The 14,867-nt window shown below is 43.2% G+C and overlaps 1 protein-coding gene across 1 annotated transcript; it reads right to left on the bottom strand.

Annotated features, from left to right (window-relative positions):
- Window positions 1-502: 502 nt before the first annotated feature.
- Window positions 503-13,869, bottom strand: LOC5508007 (protein-glucosylgalactosylhydroxylysine glucosidase). Its single transcript, XM_032376739.2, has 7 exons — window positions 12,991-13,869; window positions 12,456-12,646; window positions 3,455-3,792; window positions 2,645-2,976; window positions 1,814-1,999; window positions 1,240-1,401; window positions 503-925 (listed from the first exon to the last, which is right to left on the bottom strand). The coding sequence occupies exons 1-7, from the start codon at window positions 13,594-13,596 to the stop codon at window positions 572-574; spliced, it is 2,169 nt and encodes a 722-aa protein (XP_032232630.2). The 5' UTR covers window positions 13,597-13,869; the 3' UTR covers window positions 503-571.
- Window positions 13,870-14,867: the final 998 nt, after the last annotated feature.

The following is a 14,867-nucleotide window of genomic DNA, read 5'->3' as shown; positions in this document are numbered from 1 at the left end:
TATTGTCTGATAACTCCTCTCAAAGAAGAGAAGCTGATAAATGTAACATAAATAATTTTAGAAATATACCATTGCAAATATATTTAAAGGGCTTAAAAGGAATTTTTATCAGGGATTTATAATTAATTTTATTTTTAGAAAATATTGTGCCGAACAAAGTCTCTTTGTCACTATGTCATTACCAAAAATAATGAATTTCGTGTTGGAAGCCATCCAAGTGGGTTTCCTGTGCGAATCCATCCAAGTGACAATCCTTGCAAAACATTTATAATGAATTACAAAATCCGTACAAACACTTGGCCTTCGCATATTCATCGAAAATCTATTTTACACCTTTCTATATTGTTTTAACTTGCATAACACACATCGTATATTAATTGTAGCGGGTTATTTTGTTTTTATTTCCAGAAAGAACAGTCTGAAATTTGGCATGCTATCAAAAGGCTTTTCCAACGCAAAGTTGATATGATTTACGAAGCGCAGTAACACAATAAGACAATTCTAAGGCATGTGATTTCTTTTTTATTGGGGAACGAATAAAAGATACTGCGGTACAAAAGACCCTACACACCTATGCGCGCATGCGCACAAATGCCTTTCCGCTTGGTATATTTACTGTCTGTCCCTCCATCAGCACTCTGGACACTCCGCTGACCACCACTTCCAAACTAGGCGCAATCTGTGACGTAGACGTCAACGTCACGTTAACACGTGATGCGTCTAAGGCTATGTCGATCACGCTGCCAAGGTAATGAACACCCGTGAGGGTGAGCCTGGTGGTTGAGGGGGGTAGGGTGGGATTGATCTCGAGACTGTCCTCGCGTACTCGCACGCCCCCGTAGCCGTGGAGCAGGCCTTGGAGGAACCCCCCGGCGCCCGTGATGAAATTGACGGCACCGCGACTGTGGCTCTGCTCAGTCCATACCTGGTGGATATCACAAATTGGTTGCTTTTCTCTGAACTAAACAACGGATCCCCGTTATTTGGACGCCTAGCCCTTAGCTCTGTAATTCTAATTCCTTAAAATTGAGTAAGAATGCTTACCTATTACTTGTAAGCACTTTTCTACCTGTCTCTCCAACCATTTGTTTTACCGTCTAACCACCGGTCGGTACATCCGTTTGTCAGTTTGTTCTTCGTTTTCATATACCCGTTCATATGTCCTTCGTTTGTTTATATGCGAATAAGTGAGTTAGTTTGTATTTTTGTTTGTAAATCCGCCAGTCGTTATCTGCTCACCTTGAAGGGTCCCTGAATATTTTCATAGTTTCTAGCAAATGCCTTGGCTGCCCTTTTCTTGTCGCCAACCTCCAGCCAACCAATCGCAAACATGGAATGGGTCATAGCCGGGCCATTACGATCCGTCACCTTCTCGTACATCTCAAGGTCATTTCGACGAATCTAAAAATCGTGCTACATGAGTTAACATGTCCTCCAGCTAACCAATAGCAAACATGAATCGTACGGGCACGTGTTCTCCCCCCCTTAATATTTAGAAAAGATTATCAGGGAATGACCAGTAGGGTCGTGGCTGTGCCCCACAATATGTTCTTGATAACTTTGTCTGTCTGTCCCCGCCTCCCAGCATTATTTCAAAGCCTACAACAGTTCTGTGGAGTTAATAGCAGACAATCATAATCACTTAATCAGTTCTGTTTTATACATCTTCATGCCTTGCAGATCGATCAAATGCTCCCGGAGCGGAAAATCTATCTGTGATAGTCCAAAACGTACGTAATGTCATAGAATGGAATTACGCAAGCGAGCTAGAAAAACGATAGTTTTCAAAACAAGAATATTTAATATTTGCTACCTGTTTGCTCATGTTGAACATAAGTGGGTACCCAATCAGGATGGTATCTGCTTGCTTGACCTTAATGCCCGGATGATAGCCGTCAAACTCCGGGTGGTAGTGGCGCTCGGTGTCGAATGGAATGTACATCTTATCCCTGATCCACTCCCATCTGCTTGGATAGTATTTGCCCAAGATCTTTGATATCTGAAGTTTAAATTACATGTGGGAAAAAAAGGAAAACTCTAACTATACATTTTCATTTTTTAAGGCGGTTGAAATCATATTATGCACTGGTATAATACTTTGAATAACGTCTCGACAACAAATGAACTACCACCTACATAGAATGACTATAAATACAGGAAAGCATAAACAAGGATGTATGATTTGGTGAATAAATCTTACACAGAACAACAAAAACGCAAGGAGAAATGCGTCTTAAATGCATACGAAACAGACTCGAACAAAGACGTAGTGCGTCGAAAAAATATCCATATAACAAACGGAAAACAAATATCCATATAACAATCAAAAAACTGCTCAAACAGTTTCACGTCGTCGGGTGACCAGCAATGCTGTCTGTTTTGTCCACAGGTAGCCAAAGGTCGCTATTTGTCTCTCTAGTGATCACACGGTAAACAAACAGAGACACATTGGAAGCTTAGGCTAGCTGTGGTTTGTCCAGCAAAGATCCCTTGTGTGCATCGGACAAGAAAGAGTTCTTGGAGTGCGTTTACCTGTGCGTGCGAGCAACCGTAGATTCGAGGAGCTTTTTGGCTTCGAAAAAAAAAATGAGCAGCGAGTACATAGAATTTAATCTTTCATTAAACGAGTTAAAAGCTATCAAACCTGAATGGCGAACTCCAGGTTCAATTTGGCCACGACGTTCGTGTAAACCGAGTTGTCCACAGGGAACTGATACTCGTCGGGGGGCATGACGTACTGGATCACATACTGGTCAGCGGCGTCACGGTAATTAGCCCTGCTGGCCCAGTACTCTGCGGTCTGAGTAGCAAGTTGGTACCCAGTCTCCCTCATCCACTGCTGGTCCTTAGTAGCCCACCAGTAGAGCTTTGCGGCGTACGCGATGTCCCCCGTGATGTGGACCTGTGTCTCGCCATACACCAGCCCTGGCGAGGTCTCGACCCCACTGAGGGAGCTCTCCCACGGGAACATTGCCCCTGGGAGAGAGGAGCAGTGTATTGAAGTAATAACGTAGGAAAATTCTACCATGGGCTTATTGCCACAGGAGGATTAAAAACTTTACAGCAGTGATACGATAAACATGAAATTCGCAAAGCCTGGAAAAGTGCTAGGAAGAATTCTGTGTAATCCCATGGCGTCATATCCTCTAAAATGTGGAAGCATGACGAAAATGGATAGTGATGAAGAGTGAGTGACGGGAATGACACCAAGGGATCGAAGGGGCATTATTATGTCCAAATTAACAGAATGCTAGAGAAAAAAAACGCTAGCTAGAATTAGGCGAGGAGTTCGAGTTATCCGCGTTTAAATTATAGGTTCTTCCTACGTGAAATACTAGGTTCTTTCTACGTGAAAAAAAAAAGATAATCGTTAAATGAAGGGTTTGCGTTCAAAATTATCTGTTTTCTTATTAGCAACATATTAACTATATTAGCAAAGTGTATCATTAAAAACCTTTCATTCCAAACTTCTGCGAAATAAGCCTCGCAGCGGGCAGCCTGTGGTACCGGTACTGCAGGCACGCCCGGGCGAGGTCAGGCTGCAACAGCACAAGAGACGGGTACATCCAGATGTCCTGGTCCCAGAAGGTGTGGCCCATGTACTCCTCACCTCCCGGTAACCCCCCCGGACTCAGCCCGTACGGCCAGTCGGCCCGGGTGGAGCTCAGTATGTTGTACATGCTGCTGTAGATGGCCTGGGAGAGCTGGAGGTCACCCTCTACGTCTATGCGCCCTGTGCTCCACAGCGTCTTCCAGGCGTCTTTGTGGGAAGCTAGAAGGTCCTTTCTAGCCCTGCGATGGTTCAGTTTGAATACGAGGAATACGATGGCACATTACAATGAAATCAACGTGAAAAAGTACAGACAATGATATAGGCGGAAAAAAACACGTAACAACGTTCAGACTAATAGAGTAACGAGCAGTCAGACTAATAGAGTAACGAGCAGTCAGACCAATAGAGTAACGAGCAGTCAGACTAATAGAGTAACGAGCAGTCAGACTAATAGAGTAACGAGCAGTCAGACTAATAGAGTAACGAGCAGTCAGACTAATAGAGTAACGAGCAGTCAGACTAATAGAGTAACGAGCAGTCAGACTAATAGAGTAACGAGCAGTCAGACTAATAGAGTAACGAGCAGTCAGACTAATAGAGTAACGAGCAGTCAGACTAATAGAGTAACGAGCAGTCAGACTAATAGAGTAACGAGCAGTCAGACTAATAAAGTAACGAGCAGTCAGACTAATAGAGTAACGAGCAGTCAGACTAATAGAGTAACGAGCAGTCAGACTAATAGAGTAACGAGCAGTCAGACTAATAAACGAGCAGTCAGACTAATAGAGTAACGAGCAGTCAGACTAATAGAGTAACGAGCAGTCAGACTAATAGAGTAACGAGCAGTCAGGCCAATAGAGTAACGAGCAGTCAGACTAATAGAGTAACGAGCAGTCAGACTAATAGAGTAACGAGCAGTCAGACTAATAGAGTAACGAGCAGTCAGACTAATAGAGTAACGAGCAGTCAGACTAAAAGAGTAACGAGCAGTCAGACCAATAGAGTAACGAGCAGTCAGACTAATAGAGTAACGAGCAGTCAGACTAATAGAGTAACGAGCAGTCAGACTAATAGAGTAACGAGCAGTCAGACTAATAGAGTAACGAGCAGTCAGACCAATAGAGTAACGAGCAGTCAGACTAATAGAGTAACGAGCAGTCAGACTAATAGAGTAACGAGCAGTCAGACTAATAAAGTAACGAGCAGTCAGACCAATAGAGTAACGAGCAGTCAGACTAATAAACGAGCAGTCAGACCAATAGAGTAACGAGCAGTCAGACAAATAGAGTAACGAGCAGTCAGACTAATAAACGAGCAGTCAGACTAATAGAGTAACGACCAGTCAGACTAATAGAGTAACGAGCGGTCAGACTAATAGAGTAACGAGCAGTCAGACTAATAGAGTAACGAGCAGTCAGACTAATAGAGTAACGAGCAGTCAGACTAATAGAGTAACGAGCAGTCAGACTAATAGAGTAACGAGCAGTCAGACTAATAGAGTAACGAGCAGTCAGACAAATAGAGTAACGAGCAGTCAGACTAATAAACGAGCAGTCAGACTAATAGAGTAACGAGCAGTCAGACTAATAGAGTAACGAGCGGTCAGACTAATAAACGAGCAGTCAGACTAATAGAGTAACGAGCAGTCAGACTAATAGAGTAACGAGCGGTCAGACTAATAGAGTAACGAGCAGTCCGACTAATAGAGTAACGAGCAGTCAGACTAATAGAGTAACGAGCAGTCAGACTAATAGAGTAACGAGCAGTCAGACTAATAGAGTAACGAGCAGTCAGACTAATAAACGAGCAGTCAGAATAATAGAGTAACGAGCAGTCAGACTAATAGAGTAACGAGCAGTCAGACTAATAGAGTAACGAGCAGTCAGACTAATAAACGAGCAGTCAGACTAATAGAGTAACGAGCAGTCAGACTAATAGAGTAACGAGCGGTCAGACTAATAGAGTAACGAGCAGTCAGACTAATAGAGTAACGAGCAGTCAGACTAATAGAGTAACGAGCAGTCAGACTAATAGAGTAACGAGCAGTCAGACTAATAGAGTAACGAGCAGTCAGACTAATAGAGTAACGAGCAGTCAGACTAATAGAGTAACGAGCAGTCAGACTAATAGAGTAACGAGCAGTCAGACTAATAAACGAGCAGTCAGACTAATAGAGTAACGAGCAGTCAGACTAATAGAGTAACGAGCAGTCAGACTAATAGAGTAACGAGCAGTCAGGCCAATAGAGTAACGAGCAGTCAGACTAATAGAGTAACGAGCAGTCAGACTAATAGAGTAACGAGCAGTCAGACTAATAGAGTAACGAGCAGTCAGACTAATAGAGTAACGAGCAGTCAGACTAATAGAGTAACGAGCAGTCAGACCAATAGAGTAACGAGCAGTCAGACTAATAGAGTAACGAGCAGTCAGACTAATAGAGTAACGAGCAGTCAGACTAATAGAGTAACGAGCAGTCAGACTAATAGAGTAACGAGCAGTCAGACCAATAGAGTAACGAGCAGTCAGACTAATAGAGTAACGAGCAGTCAGACTAATAGAGTAACGAGCAGTCAGACTAATAAAGTAACGAGCAGTCAGACCAATAGAGTAACGAGCAGTCAGACTAATAAACGAGCAGTCAGACCAATAGAGTAACGAGCAGTCAGACAAATAGAGTAACGAGCAGTCAGACTAATAAACGAGCAGTCAGACTAATAGAGTAACGACCAGTCAGACTAATAGAGTAACGAGCAGTCAGACTAATAGAGTAACGAGCAGTCAGACTAATAGAGTAACGAGCAGTCAGACTAATAGAGTAACGAGCAGTCAGACTAATAGAGTAACGAGCAGTCAGACTAATAGAGTAACGAGCAGTCAGACTAATAGAGTAACGAGCAGTCAGACAAATAGAGTAACGAGCAGTCAGACTAATAAACGAGCAGTCAGACTAATAGAGTAACGAGCAGTCAGACTAATAGAGTAACGAGCGGTCAGACTAATAAACGAGCAGTCAGACTAATAGAGTAACGAGCAGTCAGACTAATAGAGTAACGAGCGGTCAGACTAATAGAGTAACGAGCAGTCAGACTAATAGAGTAACGAGCAGTCAGACTAATAGAGTAACGAGCAGTCAGACTAATAGAGTAACGAGCAGTCAGACTAATAGAGTAACGAGCAGTCAGACTAATAGAGTAACGAGCAGTCAGACTAATAGAGTAACGAGCAGTCAGACTAATAGAGTAACGAGCAGTCAGACTAATAGAGTAACGAGCAGTCAGACTAATAGAGTAACGAGCGGTCAGACTAATAGAGTAACGAGCAGTCCGACTAATAGAGTAACGAGCAGTCAGACTAATAGAGTAACGAGCAGTCAGACTAATAGAGTAACGAGCAGTCAGACTAATAGAGTAACGAGCAGTCAGACTAATAAACGAGCAGTCAGACCAATAGAGTAACGAGCAGTCAGACAAATAGAGTAACGAGCAGTCAGACTAATAAACGAGCAGTCAGACTAATAGAGTAACGAGCAGTCAGACTAATAGAGTAACGAGCGGTCAGACTAATAGAGTAACGAGCAGTCAGACTAATAGAGTAACGAGCAGTCAGACTAATAGAGTAACGAGCAGTCAGACTAATAGAGTAACGAGCAGTCAGACTAATAGAGTAACGAGCAGTCAGACTAATAGAGTAACGAGCAGTCAGACAAATAGAGTAACGAGCAGTCAGACTAATAAACGAGCAGTCAGACCAATAGAGTAACGAGCAGTCAGACTAATAGAGTAACGAGCGGTCAGACTAATAGAGTAACGAGCAGTCCGACTAATAGAGTAACGAGCAGTCAGACTAATAGAGTAACGAGCAGTCAGACTAATAGAGTAACGAGCAGTCAGACTAATAGAGTAACGAGCAGTCAGACTAATAAACGAGCAGTCAGACTAATAGAGTAACGAGCAGTCAGACCAATAGAGTAACGAGCAGTCAGACTAATAGAGTAACGAGCAGTCAGGCCAATAGAGTAACGAGCAGTCAGACTAATAGAGTAACGAGCAGTCAGACTAATAGAGTAACGAGCAGTCAGACTAATAGAGTAACGAGCAGTCAGACTAATAGAGTAACGAGCAGTCAGACTAATAGAGTAACGAGCCTTCAGACCAATAGAGTAACGAGCAGTCAGACTAATAGAGTAACGAGCAGTCAGACTAATAGAGTAACGAGCAGTCAGGCCAATAGAGTAACGAGCAGTCAGACTAATAGAGTAACGAGCAGTCAGACTAATAGAGTAACGAGCAGTCAGACTAATAGAGTAACGAGCAGTCAGACTAATAAACGAGCAGTCAGACTAATAGAGTAACGAGCAGTCAGACTAATAGAGTAACGAGCAGTCAGACTAATAGAGTAACGAGCAGTCAGGCCAATAGAGTAACGAGCAGTCAGACTAATAGAGTAACGAGCAGTCAGACTAATAGAGTAACGAGCAGTCAGACTAATAGAGTAACGAGCAGTCAGACTAATAGAGTAACGAGCAGTCAGACTAATAGAGTAACGAGCAGTCAGACCAATAGAGTAACGAGCAGTCAGACTAATAGAGTAACGAGCAGTCAGACTAATAGAGTAACGAGCAGTCAGACTAATAGAGTAACGAGCAGTCAGACTAATAGAGTAACGAGCAGTCAGACCAATAGAGTAACGAGCAGTCAGACTAATAGAGTAACGAGCAGTCAGACTAATAGAGTAACGAGCAGTCAGACTAATAAAGTAACGAGCAGTCAGACCAATAGAGTAACGAGCAGTCAGACTAATAAACGAGCAGTCAGACCAATAGAGTAACGAGCAGTCAGACAAATAGAGTAACGAGCAGTCAGACTAATAAACGAGCAGTCAGACTAATAGAGTAACGAGCAGTCAGACTAATAGAGTAACGAGCGGTCAGACTAATAGAGTAACGAGCAGTCAGACTAATAGAGTAACGAGCAGTCAGACTAATAGAGTAACGAGCAGTCAGACCAATAGAGTAACGAGCAGTCAGACTAATAGAGTAACGAGCAGTCAGACTAATAGAGTAACGAGCAGTCAGACAAATAGAGTAACGAGCAGTCAGACTAATAAACGAGCAGTCAGACTAATAGAGTAACGAGCAGTCAGACTAATAGAGTAACGAGCGGTCAGACTAATAAACGAGCAGTCAGACTAATAGAGTAACGAGCAGTCAGACTAATAGAGTAACGAGCGGTCAGACTAATAGAGTAACGAGCAGTCAGACTAATAGAGTAACGAGCAGTCAGACTAATAGAGTAACGAGCGGTCAGACTAATAGAGTAACGAGCAGTCAGACTAATAGAGTAACGAGCAGTCAGACTAATAGAGTAACGAGCAGTCAGACTAATAGAGTAACGAGCAGTCAGACTAATAGAGTAACGAGCAGTCAGACTAATAGAGTAACGAGCAGTCAGACTAATAGAGTAACGAGCGGTCAGACTAATAGAGTAACGAGCAGTCCGACTAATAGAGTAACGAGCAGTCAGACTAATAGAGTAACGAGCAGTCAGACTAATAGAGTAACGAGCAGTCAGACTAATAGAGTAACGAGCAGTCAGACTAATAAACGAGCAGTCAGACCAATAGAGTAACGAGCAGTCAGACAAATAGAGTAACGAGCAGTCAGACTAATAAACGAGCAGTTAGAATAATAGAATAACGAGCAGTCAGACTAATAGAGTAACGAGCGGTCAGACTAATAGAGTAACGAGCAGTCAGACTAATAGAGTAACGAGCAGTCAGACTAATAGAGTAACGAGCAGTCAGACTAATAGAGTAACGAGCAGTCAGACTAATAGAGTAACGAGCAGTCAGACTAATAGAGTAACGAGCAGTCAGACAAATAGAGTAACGAGCAGTCAGACTAATAAACGAGCAGTCAGACCAATAGAGTAACGAGCAGTCAGACTAATAGAGTAACGAGCGGTCAGACTAATAGAGTAACGAGCAGTCCGACTAATAGAGTAACGAGCAGTCAGACTAATAGAGTAACGAGCAGTCAGACTAATAGAGTAACGAGCAGTCAGACTAATAGAGTAACGAGCAGTCAGACTAATAAACGAGCAGTCAGAATAATAGAGTAACGAGCAGTCAGACTAATAGAGTAACGAGCAGTCAGACTAATAGAGTAACGAGCAGTCAGGCCAATAGAGTAACGAGCAGTCAGACTAATAGAGTAACGAGCAGTCAGACTAATAGAGTAACGAGCAGTCAGACTAATAGAGTAACGAGCAGTCAGACTAATAGAGTAACGAGCAGTCAGACTAATAGAGTAACGAGCCTTCAGACCAATAGAGTAACGAGCAGTCAGACTAATAGAGTAACGAGCAGTCAGACTAATAGAGTAACGAGCAGTCAGGCCAATAGAGTAACGAGCAGTCAGACTAATAGAGTAACGAGCAGTCAGACTAATAGAGTAACGAGCAGTCAGACTAATAGAGTAACGAGCAGTCAGACTAATAGAGTAACGAGCAGTCAGACTAATAGAGTAACGAGCAGTCAGACTAATAGAGTAACGAGCAGTCAGACTAATAGAGTAACGAGCAGTCAGACTAATAGAGTAACGAGCAGTCAGACTAATAGAGTAACGAGCAGTCAGACCAATAGAGTAACGAGCAGTCAGACCAATAGAGTAACGAGCAGTCAGACTAATAGAGTAACGAGCAGTCAGACTAATAGAGTAACGAGCAGTCAGACTAATAGAGTAACGAGCAGTCAGACTAATAGAGTAACGAGCAGTCAGACTAATAGAGTAACGAGCAGTCAGACTAATAGAGTAACGAGCAGTCAGACTAATAGAGTAACGAGCAGTCAGACCAATAGAGTAACGAGCAGTCAGACCAATAGAGTAACGAGCAGTCAGACTAATAGAGTAACGAGCAGTCAGACTAATAGAGTAACGAGCAGTCAGACTAATAGAGTAACGAGCAGTCAGACTAATAGAGTAACGAGCAGTCAGACCAATAGAGTAACGAGCAGTCAGACTAATAGAGTAACGAGCAGTCAGACTAATAGAGTAACGAGCAGTCAGGCCAATAGAGTAACGAGCAGTCAGACTAATAGAGTAACGAGCAGTCAGGCCAATAGAGTAACGAGCAGTCAGACTAATAGAGTAACGAGCAGTCAGGCCAATAGAGTAACGAGCAGTCAGACTAATAGAGTAACGAGCAGTCAGACTAATAGAGTAACGAGCAGTCAGACCAATAGAGTAACGAGCAGTCAGACAAATAGAGTAACGAGCAGTCAGACTAATAGAGTAACGAGCAGTCAGGCCAATAGAGTAACGAGCAGTCAGACTAATAGAGTAACGAGCAGTCAGACTAATAGAGTAACGAGCAGTCAGACTAATAGAGTAACGAGCAGTCAGACTAATAGAGTAACGAGCAGTCAGACTAATAGAGTAACGAGCAGTCAGACTAATAGAGTAACGAGCAGTCAGACTAATAGAGTAACGAGCAGTCAGACCAATAGAGTAACGAGCAGTCAGACCAATAGAGTAACGAGCAGTCAGACTAATAGAGTAACGAGCAGTCAGACTAATAGAGTAACGAGCAGTCAGACTAATAGAGTAACGAGCAGTCAGACTAATAGAGTAACGAGCAGTCAGACTAATAGAGTAACGAGCAGTCAGACTAATAGAGTAACGAGCAGTCAGACTAATAGAGTAACGAGCAGTCAGACCAATAGAGTAACGAGCAGTCAGACTAATAGAGTAACGAGCAGTCAGGCCAATAGAGTAACGAGCAGTCAGACTAATAGAGTAAAGAGCAGTCAGACTAATAGAGTAACGAGCAGTCAGACCAATAGAGTAACGAGCAGTCAGACTAATAGAGTAACGAGCAGTCAGACTAATAGAGTAACGAGCAGTCAGGCCAATAGAGTAACGAGCAGTCAGACTAATAGAGTAACGAGCAGTCAGACTAATAGAGTAACGAGCAGTCAGGCCAATAGAGTAACGAGCAGTCAGACTAATAGAGTAACGAGCAGTCAGACTAATAGAGTAACGAGCAGTCAGACCAATAGAGTAACGAGCAGTCAGACAAATAGAGTAACGAGCAGTCAGACTAATAAACGAGCAGTCAGACTAATAGAGTAACGAGCAGTCAGACTAATAGAGTAACGAGCGGTCAGACTAATAGAGTAACGAGCAGTCCGACTAATAGAGTAACGAGCAGTCAGACTAATAGAGTAACGAGCAGTCAGACTAATAGAGTAACGAGCAGTCAGACTAATAGAGTAACGAGCAGTCAGACTAATAAACGATCAGTCAGACTAATAGAGTAACGAGCAGTCAGACTAATAGAGTAACGAGCAGTCAGACTAATAGAATAACGAGCAGTCAGGCCAATAGAGTAACGAGCAGTCAGACTAATAGAGTAACGAGCAGTCAGACTAATAGAGTAACGAGCAGTCAGACTAATAGAGTAACGAGCAGTCAGACTAATAGAGTAACGAGCAGTCAGACTAATAGAGTAACGAGCAGTCAGACTAATAGAGTAACGAGCAGTCAGACTAATAGAGTAACGAGCAGTCAGACTAATAGAGTAACGAGCAGTCAGACCAATAGAGTAACGAGCAGTCAGAATAATAGATTGAAATCCGGAGAGACAAACAAAGAAACAGACAGATTGACGATCAGACGAACGGGTTGGCAAAGAGAAAGAGAAACAGATTGACCGAATGAAAAGCTGGATCGACGATTAGATAAAAGGACGAACAAGCAGACGAAGAGAAAGACAGACGATCAGAATGACAGGCGAAAGGACCAAATAAACAGACGAATTGACGATCAGACAAGTGAATGAGCGGGCAGACGAAGAGATTGACAGTTGGACGAATGAATGAACAGACGGATTATGGTATATACCATGATGCATCCTTCCACTGATTCAGAGCCTCGTTCTCAGGACTAAGCGTGTTATCGAGGCTAGTAACAATTGCTGTGATGAAGTACCAGTGCTGCTCGCCCGAGGCCCTCACGGTCAAATTAGCAGGAATCTCGTCCCAGACCATCGCGACATTCGCGCGGTAACCGTTTGACTCTTCCAATACTTTGACCTGTGGTAGAGAAATGCCGATTTTTAAAAGTTTATTATTATCTATAAACTTTACTTTTTCTACGAACTATACATTATAAGACGACAAGAGCTTTACTTCAATGCGAGGATGTTGTTGTGGGAATGGAAAAAGGGTAGTTTGTAGATAACGTTAAACACTAACCCTTTTTTGTATAATATCTTTTTTTAAGAAAAAATCCATTTTTTTTATTTACATTACACAAATGTACGGAAATCTGTGCAAATAGAAAATGATTGTTTGTGTGAAATACTACACCTGCGGTAAAACTTTTAAAGGAAGCAACAAAAGGTCTTTCATTTTGCTTCAAGATGGTGTTAGATTACCTTACCAACAGCGACCCTCAAGCCTGGCTTAAACACTGTCTCATTCAGGTCCACATCTCTCGATATCCCCCCGCGGTTAGTTGTCAAGGTTAGCGTGACGTCACGCTGCAGACTATTATTCACCGAGATCTCAACCACAAGGAGATGCTTGCGTGACCGATGCGCATAGATCCTCTGCTCCACATCAAACGTCCCCCCATCAGCCTTGAACCAGCGATAGAAAACAGCCTCCGACACGTCTAAAGCGTACGAGCTTTTCCCTGTGATATTCTCACGCTCACTCAAGGAGAAATTCACCGCGCAAGTAGACGGTAGGCGCGCCCTGTGAGTGTGCTCGTAGAAATGCAGTGGATAGGCCGGCCAGGGTTTCGGGTAGGCTTTCCCACTGTATATACCGGCAATATGGACCGTATCGCTGTAAACTATGGTGCCTAAGTAGCCATTCGCTACGGACGCCATTATGTCACCCGGGCGACTATCACGGATTGTTGTGGTACTTTCCTCGCGAGCGAGGTCATCCGAGTAAAAGCGCGTAGGGGACTGATGGCTCGTGGCTGAGGTGGCTTGGTAGAGGAGGAAGAGGGTGATGAGGATCCGAGGATCCATTGCGGAGCCGCCTTGTGCTCTGCTGCCAGACGGTGGCGGTGCTAACAAGGGCTCACTGTGCGTCGATGATGACCCGGTGTGTGTGTGTTATGATGGCATCTCGTGTTACAAAATATTGGACTCACAAGGATTAACAGACTTTTCTCTTAGACGCTGTGAAATATGCACAACTTTAAGGTTGTTGAAGAATTGTGTAAATGCGTAGTGAGGGAGGGGGATGGTTTAGAAAGCACAACAATGGTTTTCCAATGCAAAACAGTAAACAAATTTCCTCATAATCGGCCGAGGGGATGTCCCCTATATGTAAACACATTCATTCGAACGACTGAATCACTATACGATTCACTAATCTCAAAGAAGGGTCCGTCTATAAACAAGATGGATTCTTTATTTTTTCGATATATTTTATTTTCCCGTGCTCTTGACCAATGCCGTACTGACATTCCTGCTAGAAAAATATGTGACAAGATTTGCTTACCCATCTCTTATTGATTCCTCATAACTATTTACATGAGTTTTGTCTTCTTTGCTTTTACGCTGTTTTGCCCCGAATATACGAGGGCACAGTATATTTAAGAAACAATACTCGCGGAAGGTCATACCGCCTCAACAATCTTTCTTCGGATGGCTAAAGAAACATCAAAGGAACAAGGTGTTTGCGTGGGTGATGTTTCTATGTCCTATTCTAGCCTCGTTCTAGCCTCATATACACATAGAAATGTTGCAAACGACGACAGTCGCTAATCCCAATTATCTTCCTGCAATACAACTTAATCCGTGACAGGAGCATGCCAGCCATACGCCAATCACACCCGGGTAATATTTTGGACAATTTCAATAAAGGTATAGTAAATGTTCCTGAATAACAACCATATATAGTCTATCAGCACAATTTCGGTGACAGGCTCTAAGCTGAAAATGACATAGGAACGTCCCTGCACGGCTAGGCGTGCACCGAGGGGGGAAGGGGAGAGGGGGGTACTATAGTAGCTTAGTTGCGTACGCAAGCACAGGGTTAGGGGGGGGGGGGGGGGCGTGTACTCGTAGGAGCGTGCTTTTTAAAAAAACTGATTCTAACTGCGCAGTTTCCGCGCAACATGAAACCCCTATTTTGACAATGCCTGACTAATAACAAAACAATTTCTCGCTCTCAAACATTTGCCGAAATATAGGGGCTACAAGCGGCTCTGACTCCACCCCCCTCCGGCCCGGTTGTGCCCACCCTTAGGCCCTCCCACAAGGCCCTCGCAATAATCAATAAATTTGCCCGT

Source organism: Nematostella vectensis, chromosome 7 (genome assembly GCF_932526225.1).
Source record: "Nematostella vectensis chromosome 7, jaNemVect1.1, whole genome shotgun sequence".
Lineage (NCBI taxonomy): Eukaryota > Metazoa > Cnidaria > Anthozoa > Actiniaria > Edwardsiidae > Nematostella > Nematostella vectensis.
Note: the sequence above shows the minus strand (reverse complement) of the source record. Positions and strands in the feature narration are given on the sequence as shown.

What these genes read in the sequence shown, in the direction of transcription:
- LOC5508007 (XM_032376739.2), bottom strand. Translation starts at nt 13,596, where the DNA reads ATGGATCCTCGGATCCTCATCACCCTCTTCCTCCTCTACCAAGCCACC. An exon ending in CAGTGGAAGGATGCATCATG is followed by an intron (nt 3,793 to 12,455) that starts GTATATACCATA and finishes GAACCATCGCAG; the next exon opens with GGCTAGAAAGGACCTTCTAG. An exon ending in ACCTGGAGTTCGCCATTCAG is followed by an intron (nt 2,000 to 2,644) that starts GTTTGATAGCTT and finishes TTTAAACTTCAG; the next exon opens with ATATCAAAGATCTTGGGCAA.